The sequence below is a fragment of the Uloborus diversus genome, chromosome 9 (genome assembly GCF_026930045.1).
Source record: "Uloborus diversus isolate 005 chromosome 9, Udiv.v.3.1, whole genome shotgun sequence".
Taxonomy (NCBI): Eukaryota; Metazoa; Arthropoda; class Arachnida; order Araneae; family Uloboridae; genus Uloborus; species Uloborus diversus.
The window spans coordinates 127,939,189-127,948,897 of NC_072739.1; the positions used below are offsets into that span (position 1 = coordinate 127,939,189).

The 9,709-nt window shown below is 33.2% G+C and overlaps 1 protein-coding gene across 1 annotated transcript in view; it reads right to left on the minus strand.

The window, feature by feature from the left end:
• Positions 1-8,360, minus strand: part of LOC129229337 (NEDD8-activating enzyme E1 catalytic subunit-like) — a gene marked incomplete at its 5' end in the record, with an annotated part of 43,008 nt that extends 34,648 nt beyond the window's left edge. Inside the window, 1 exon segment of the mRNA XM_054863630.1 lies at positions 8,278-8,360. Within this exon segment, the coding sequence (XP_054719605.1) occupies positions 8,278-8,360 (83 nt within the window).
• Positions 8,361-9,709: the final 1,349 nt, after the last annotated feature.

A 9,709-nucleotide genomic window follows, 5' to 3' on the forward strand; every position in this document is an offset into this window, starting at 1 on the left:
TGATGAGATAGGATTATTTACTGTTGTTATTAACAGGCATTTATGCCTAACAAGGCCCCCCCTCTCATCATCTCACAATGAAAACATTTAAAAAAAAATTTAACTTCCATTTAGACATTAACACAATTTCCACATATTAATAATTATATGAGAAAAAACAATGAACAATTTTTAAAATATAAACTTGACTCTATATTACGAACTTCCAATATAGATCTAGAATCTCAAAAATTGAGAAAAACACAACATGCAACACACTTTGCTGAAAAAAATTCAAAAGTTCAAAGAACAATCATCTTGAAATGTCCCTTTTTTTTTTCTTTCGTACTCTCTCGTACGTCGTAACTCATAGTACGTTTTCCACGAATTTTCACCAAAAGTTCGAAAACAAATTTTTGATCAAAGTCCATTATAATTTTTTCAATCATTTTTCCGATTTTATTTATAACAATGACAGTAGGTTAATCTGAAATATAAAATAAAAACCCACAGTAACTGTTCGAATCAGCATATAAAATATCACAGTCTAGAAAATATAGTATAAGCATATATTGAGAAATGTTTATAACGAAATGTAAATAAGCTCTTTTACTAACTATCCATTTCTCACTAAATCATTTCATTTACAAATAGATCACTAAAAATCATCAAAAAAAAATGCTCCCTTTCTATACTTAAAGACTGTCTGATAATTTTAACTGATTAAAATTTCATTTTTACCAATTCAAAAAAAATTTTTTTTTTTTTAATAACATTTTTGCACCATAATATATTCAATGAAGGAAAATTACAAATTCTAACGGGAACTAGTGGTGTTTCCAATATTCAAAATAGGGTCTCACAAAATGAAAAACAAATACACCCGCGATAGACCTTCATGCAACAATAAACTCACTCTATCCTAACTCCCGGGAAGATTCTGACAATTACATTCACTTTTAACGAGACGTAACAAAAAGCTGTTCGCAACCCGGTTGATAGGGAGAAAAAGCCACCGAAACATTCAGGTGGACAATTAAATTGTTAGAACTTGCAAAAACATTTCACAAAACATGATGCAAAGAAGAAAAATTTTAAGTACATTAAACAATTTTCAAAAATTTCTAAAAAATGTTTCTAAATTATATTATATTTGTACAAAAAAAATTTTCAATAAATCTTTGAATTTCTAATCGGGTGAGAGGTTTCGTGAATATATCCGACAGGTTATCTTTGCTTTTGACATATCTCACGTTAAAAATATTTTTATGAACTAAATCCCGAATGAAAAACAATTTGATATCAATGTGTTTACTACGATGATTTTCGATAGGCGATTTAACAAAATCTAACGTAGCCTGATTATCCACATACAAAATAGATTTAATTTTACAACTTTTAACAATTTTTATTTTGATGCATTCGTCAATTATACGATCAAACCACATGAGTTCTTTTGCACATTCGGTCATGGCAATAAATTCAGCTTCCATCGTTGAAAGGCTAACGCTTCGTTCTTTGAACGTGCGCCATTCAATTGGAGCTTTATCAAGTAAAACAAGTTGACCGCCTAATGAGGTTCTATCATCTTTATTTGTAGCGAAATCAGCATCCGAAAAAGTTATAAGTTGAACATTTTCACATTTTAAGTTTAATTTTAAATCTTTAGTATGATAAACATATCCTAGTAATTTCAACAATCCATCCCAGTGTACAATTCCTGGGTTGCTTTGAAATTGGCTGAAAATGTTAACAGCATATGATATATCAGGACGTGTTCTACTAGAAATAAATGATAAACACCCTAATAAACTCTTGTATGGATATTTTGACATTTCGTCAATCTCAGCTGGAGTAGTAGGACAGTTTAACTTTGAATAAACACATCCTTTACTAATAGGTAAAGAAGAAATAGGAATTTTGAATTTACTAAATCTTTCATAAACTACACGAATGTATTCAGTTTGATGTAAATTTAAGCCATTTCCTTCATTTTCAAATTCTACACCTAGTAGCTTTTTAGTTTTACCTAAAATTTTAATTTCAACATGTTTTTGAAGTAAATTCAAAGCATCTTTAATATCCCTGTCCTTCTTACTGAATAACACAATGTCATCCACATATAAGAGTAAAATCACATTATCAGTATAATAAACACAATTACATGATAAAAATTTATGAAAACCAATTTTAAGCAATATATTTTCAATTTCATAAAACCACAGACGACCGCTTTGGTGCAGGCCGTATATAGCTTTATTCAATTTGCACACATAATTTTCTTTTCCCTTCTCAATAAAACCTGGGGGTTGCTTCATATATATTATTTCATCAATAGGAGCATATAGGTACGCACTTTTAACGTCACATTGGATATGTAGCCAATTTTCTCTTGATACCAACAAAGAAAAGAAAAAGCGAATGGTACTAAAGCAGACTACTGGGCAGAAGGTTAGATCAAAATCTAGTCCCCTCACTTGATTAGTCCCCTGTGCGACTAGTCTACTTTTATAAACTTCACCATTTTCACCTTTCTTTAAATTATAAACCCATCTACATCCGATAGGATTAACATTTTCCGTAATTTGACTAAATTCCAAACATTTCTTTTACGCATAGTGCCTATTTCAATTTCCATTGATTTTTGCCATTCCCCCCTTTCATTAGATTTTAATGACTGTTTATATGTTCTAGGGACTTGAATTTCTGTGTCTAGTCAGGAAACATGAGTTAAAATTTTAGAATGATTTGAAACTTCACCCTGAAAATCATCATTGCCTTTAAAATTAAATAATTCCGGATCATACGCTATGTTTTCACGAAGACAATATTTTTGAACATCATTCAACGATCTTAATCTTTTGCTATTCCCCTTTTCAAAATAATATACGTCATTTCTTGAACCATCAGGTCTAGGGACAAATTTCCGAATCCACCTAGCTTCCCGCATTGGTTTGCGACTAGAATCATCCCCCTCACTGTCTGAACTTTCCGCCCCCCCTTCAGAGCTACTTTCAACATCTAATTCTCTGAAGCGATTCGAATCTTCGCTTTCTTCCGAAGAATTCTTATCTTCTGCCTGAGGCGAAAGAGGCCAGAAAAGGGTATTTTCTTTTCCGCGCGATTCCTGCTCGGAAGTAAATTCGTCCTTGAAAAAGGAGTTCTCTTTGAAAGATACGTTGATTGTTTCAATGACTTTATCTTTGTCTGAAAAATAAACGCGAAATCCTTTACGATTGAACGCGTATCCGATTAAAACGCCTTTTTCGGCTTTTAGGTCTAGTTTCTTTCTTAATTGTCGTGGGATACCGGCAAAACAAGTAGTTCCGAATGCTTTTAAATGTCTTACAGACGGTTTTCTTCCCCCGTAAAGTTCAAAAGGAGTCTTTTCTTGACTTGAATGACAAATCCTATTCCATGTGTATACAAAATATAACATCGCGTCGGGCCAAAAATTGTTTGGCAAACCACTTTCTTTTAACAAAACGCGTGCACTATTTGTTACTGTGCGGTTAAAATTTTCAATTAATCCATTTTGCTCTGGTGTGTACACATTTGTGAGTTCATGATGTATACCCATATTTTGACAAAACCCGTCTAGTTCCTGATTTACAAATTCCGTCCCGTTATCAGATCTGATACTGACAACCTTTTTGCCGATAAATCTTTCGGCTCTCAGAATATGTTGTTTTACAATTCCCGGAACTTGACTTTTTGACTTAATAGGATACAATGAACACCTTTTAGAATAGTCATCAATAATAGAAAGAAAATAATTTTCTCCGTTTCTACCCTCTACTTCACATTTTCCCCAAACATCCATATGCAATAATTGCAATGGCTGGGTACTTCTTACTCTATCAATTGACTTGAAACTAACACGCTTAAATTTTCCTAATTTACAAACATCACAGTTTAATTTAACGTGTTTAAACTTAGGTAGGCCACGAACAGCTGAAAGATGACTAGTTTTACGAATACTTTCAGTGTTGACGTGTCCACAGCGTTTATGCCAAGTTTCAATGTCACTTTGACAGCATTCTACCGAAGGTTCTCTATTTACATGACTAGAACTAGGAGAATTTTTAAACTTTTTACAATTAACATTATAAACTCCATTATTGAGTTCAGCTTTAAAAATTAATCCCTGTTTGTCGGATACCTCCACGAAACCTCCCCCACCTTTAAATTTTGCACCACCCTGGTCAAACTTGGTGCCAGACAAAATATTTCGTCTCAAACGGGGAGAATACATTACATCTTTGAGAATTACAGTTCTTTTACCGAACTTAACTTTGATTTCCCCTTTTCCCTCAATCGGGAAAGTTTGCTTTTTCACGGCAACAGCCATGTTTACATCATTTAGGGGTTCAAATGTCCTAAACCAGTTCTTATTTGAGCAACAGTGATTTGATGCGGCAGTGTCAAAAATAAATGTATTCCCTTTATCTTGGGTCTGACTAAGATTTGCCTCTGACAAGAAATACAAAGGATACTCACATCTATTATTTGAAGGTGATCGGCGACGCTCTTGCAACTTCCTTCTAGAACTCCATCGGCGATTTCTACTCCTTGGGCCCGTACCTTCTTCCCTCCATTCTTTCCGGGATTGGTGCTGGTTTCCCCTTTTATTTCTTTCTTGTGATGTCAATCTTTGACGGTCTTCATTTTTGACATAAGGGCATCTGCTTCTTATATGCCCATCTTCATGACACTTGTAACATCGAATTTTAGATTTAACTTGGAAAATCTGCATCTCATTTGTCTTCTCTTCTTTCATTTCTTGACGGTTTTCTTCAATAATTAGGTCAACCAGGATTTTCTCGAATGTGAAATCTTCATTTTTCCTCATCAAAATCTGTTGAATCAGATGATCATACGTTTCTGGTAAACTTTGCAGTAATTTAAAAGAAATACAGTCCTCCGGGAAATTCGGATAAGCAACTTTGATTTTGTCGAAAATTCTCTGCAGACGCGCCGCGAATAAATTTAGCTTTTCTCCATTCTCTTTCTTGCATTGATTCAGCTCAATGAAGAGTTGCATACTTATACATCTATTCTCCGGAAAAAAATGTAATTTTAGCTTCTTCCAAGATTCGCATGGATCTTCTATAGTTTCAACTATTTTTCTTAGATTTTGTTCAATATTCAAGAAGATTAGAGAGACTGCAGTTCGCTTCCTCACAATAAATTCTTTCACATCCTTTTCTGTTACATTCGTCTACTCATTAATGACTGGTTCTTTCTCTTTTCCGTTAGTAATGTCCCATACATTCCGTTCCATGAGAAGGAACTTCATATTCGTCGACCATTCGAGGTAATTCATGTTGTTGAGCTTTTCAATCTGAATCGCGAAATTTGCCATTTTTCTTTTTTTTTCAAACTTTAGTATTCTTGAATTTTGGTAAAATCTTTTAAGTCGCATCTATCTTGGTCGCCCCCCCCATCTCAACATTCCAATAACTTCATCTTCAGATGGGTCATCGAATTTGCAGCTTCCAAAAAAAAAAATTTCAAAATTTCTGAAAAATATCGAAATGTACATCATCCAACGGTACATGTACTTTTGGCAGCAGTACAACCCCGCCTTTTTACAGATGCATGTACACTCTTTATCATTTCCTAGTCTTATCCAAAAATATTTTCACTAGGTCTGCACAGGAAAGGGACTGGGCCCATAACCCGTGTTGGGGAGAATTTCTAATCTAATAATATCTCCCCAATGTTTCTTTGATATTAGCAGAGTGAGTTCGGAAATAAGAACTTGACAAACTATTTCTAACTTTCATGAAGTTTATTTAAACGATAATATAAATAGATAAAAACACGCTGTAAATGATAAAAATAAATACTAACAACATAATCTCTTTACATGCTACTTCTGCATGAGATAACTAACAGTGCAACGCAAACTGCATGACTATTGACTAAAAACTTTGATGAAGTAGACCCATTGGGAAATAAGCTAAGTCCAGCTAATTCACTTCTAATAAAGTGCAAACGGCACGAACAAGCAAGTTCGCATACCGATCGAGCGACCGCCTACAACAAGAGATGATCGAAGAGAGAGAGAACTAAAGCCGCGAGCAGTTTAAATATCCCCCCGGGTCATTAGCATATCCGAGTCACGTGAACGGACACATCACTGCTATCGTTAAGCACACGTGCCATCAGATTCCTTCTAGAAGCTTTCTATGACGTCATCCACAACGGAGTTCCCGCCAAGGGTGAACGAAGGTGAAACAAACATTCGGTCGATTCGACCAATGTGAATGAGTGCTGATAAGATTCTTTTACCCCAGTCATGCAGAATGATTGGTAATACATTATAAGTAAGGAAAAACATTCTTTTACTATTGGTGTTGTGAGGTGATGAGATAGGATTATTTACTGTTGTTATTAACAGGCATTTATGCCTAACAAACTTTTCCCTGTTGGCGCGAAGAAAGTGTCGCCAAGAAAGCAATGTATGACAACATATATCATACATCATTGTTAGTGATGCTTTTTTAGCTCCAACAGGAAAAATTCAGATAAAAAAAACATCATCAAAGCACTTCAGAACACAATATACATAAAAACAATATAAAACTACAACAAAAATCATTGCGAATATAACCTTCAAAAATATCAGAAACTAGAAAGTTTTTGTGCACAAAGAAAAACTACTAGAAAGTATTTAAAATGCTTAAATTAACAAATTACTATAACAGCTCACCAATGAAATATGTACCAATAGAAATAAAAGCTATTTTCCAACATGCATTTCATCAAACAAAAACTTTTCTCACACTCTTCTAAAAAGATCAAAGTGATTCAAATTGAGATGTTTAAAGCGGAAAACATCCCCAAAATGAATAACTATTTCAGCCACAAAAACGCTTAGTTACTCAAATTTCGATGTATGAAAAGTAGAAATGTCTCAACAGAACATCCCAAACATAAACAATACAAAAATCCCATGCATTAATTTGCCATCCAGACATGCCTTCAAAATACCTATGATATTTTACATAAAACAACCCCTTCATATTTTTATAAAATGCTAGAGTCAACTTATTTTCAGAAACTCAGTACCTAAAGGAGGCACGTTTAAAAAATATGTCTAAATAATTCGTGGCATTGATAAGAATTCACTTTTAGAATAAAATAACCATACTATTTTCGTAAAATTAATTTACATACTGTAAAAATAAAGTTTAAAACTACAAAAAATCCTCAAGATTTTGTAAAAACAAAGAATTTTGGAAGTTAGAGTTTTTTTTTTTTTTAAATTCTAAAAAAAAAGAACGAACCTATTTATCGTATAAATACTCACACTCAGTCTGAAACAAAACAACATATGACAATGGCACCCTACAGATACACACCAAGTTGGAGATTACTTTTAATTAACGTTCAAGTTTCAAGAAACTGGCATTTTCTAATATGTATTCATCAAAACACAACTATTGAATTTAAACTAACACAAAATAAGCTTTCCTGTAAGGTATATTGCACGAAAAAACAAGAATCTCTCCTGCGTGAAACTGATAACAAGTAAACAAGTTTGAACAGAACTAAGATTGCCCCTCGGGTTGCCAAACACAGTTTAGTTTTGCCAGGGAGTCTATGCTTAAAAAAATATCGCCTCTTTAGCCAGAAAAATATTTTAATTTTGTGCAAAAAATCGGATGTCGCCAATGGGGGGGGGGGGGGGGATCACATCTGTACCAAAACTTTTAATGTCACATGAAAATGCAACGTTTGTACTATTTTTTAGAAACAACTTATTTTTATTTTTGGTGTGTAACGGATGTTTTAATTAAGAGTCAAGTGTAATTTACTAATGAATTTCGAGTAAGATCTAGACGCACATGCAGCTGCAACCTCCTTACAATATTGAGTTCTATTATTGTTGAAATTTGATTGATTAAACATAATTTAAGATATTTAGGTGAGGGGGGTGGGTCTTCAGAATTAAAGTATTTATATTTTTAAAAAATTCTTAATCCACTTTGAGTACCCTCCCCAATAAGAGTCACCTGGGAAGGACCTCCCCCCCCCCCCCACCCTCCCCATAGTAATAAAAGAACCAGATAAAAATGTCCTTACAGCTGCAATATTGTAACAAAATATTTAAAATGATGGATGAATTATGGCTAATATGTAATAGACAAGTTTCGCTATAAATGGACAAGAATCCGCGACAGAGACAAGACCGCATATGCATTTCTATGTTGTAATTTTCCACAGACTATACTATTTTGAATTCATGACAAAAAATGAATGAAACATTTTTTTTAAAATAATTCAAACCTGAAAAGAAACTGTCTGTTTAAATTGGAAACTTCAATGATGTCCATGTCAATCACTTCTATGTTTTGGAAACCCATAAGTGCCTATTAAATAGAAAATATTAATAAAATACATAGGTGACAAGAAGCAACAGTTAACTCAACATCAAGTACTAACAAATATTAAATTAATTCTAATATAAAAAAAAATAATAAATACAGAGAATTTGTATTGGCAAGAGTTTGTTGCTATTATATCATGCGCTTTTTTTTTTGCTTATTGTTCTGTTCCCTGGCTATGTTGTAAAAATAATGCTTGTTTCTGTATTTTACTTAATAAAAGTTGTTCTGTTACTTGTACTTACTTTTGTTTCCTTAAAGTGCTCTGTGACAACAATATATATTTGTTTAAAAAAAAGAGAGAGAGAGAAACACATTTTGCAGTAATTAAAATTTTTCAAAATTTTACAAAAGCAAACAGCAAAAAGTAAAAGGCTGTGGAAACTACTATTCCAAACAAGGCAAAGCTGTACATTCGGAAGAAAAATTTGCGACTCTGTTGTAGACCTCAAGATTCAGAAAATTTTCAAGTGGCCAATGGCCACTAGACTCAAAAAACTTGGTGGCCACCAGTTTTACCAGGTTTTGAACAGTGGCGTAGCTAGACCCGACTTTCGGGGGGGGGTTACTTCTTATATATATATATATATATATATATATATATATATATATATATATATATATATATATATATAAAATATATATATACATATATAATATATATATGTATAATCGCTTGGAATTTTTCCCTTTTCTTCTTTTTTTTCTTTCTCTTCTCTCTTCTTTTTCTCTTTTTTTTTTTTGAGACTAACTTTTCGGGGGGGGTTTTGTCCCCAAAACCCCCCCCTTAGCTACGCCCCTGGTTTTGAAAACAGCGCTCTAGTACAAGAATGGGGGGAGGAGGGCGATTTCGATTCGTATTTTCTGAAACAAATATTATGAAAGTGATGCTAAAGCAATGCTAACAAGAAATATAAGATATAGTGTATAGAAATGTAGTTTTTTTTCTTTCTATTTTCAATGATGTATAGGATTTTTAATGAAATACAGGATTTATGGGACAACATGGAACGTTGACTATGGCAAAGGAATGATAAAACGGGGCGGGGGGGGGGCTTTGTGCGGTCAAAAACAAGTTGCTTATTCAAGTTTTAAATTAATTAATTTGTTTTCCTATTTTGACGATTTTCAGAATAAAAGCTGTTTGAGTTAATTGGGAATCAATTAGGATCGGAACGACCTTGGAGGGTTTATGTAAAAAAAACATACATTATGGCGTGGGTTTTTTTTTAAAATACTTTCAGAACAAGATTTAAAGCAAAACATAAAATTGTTTTAGAACGAGAATTTGAAAAAAGTACAGGGTTCATACCCTTTTGGTTAAAAAAAATTCC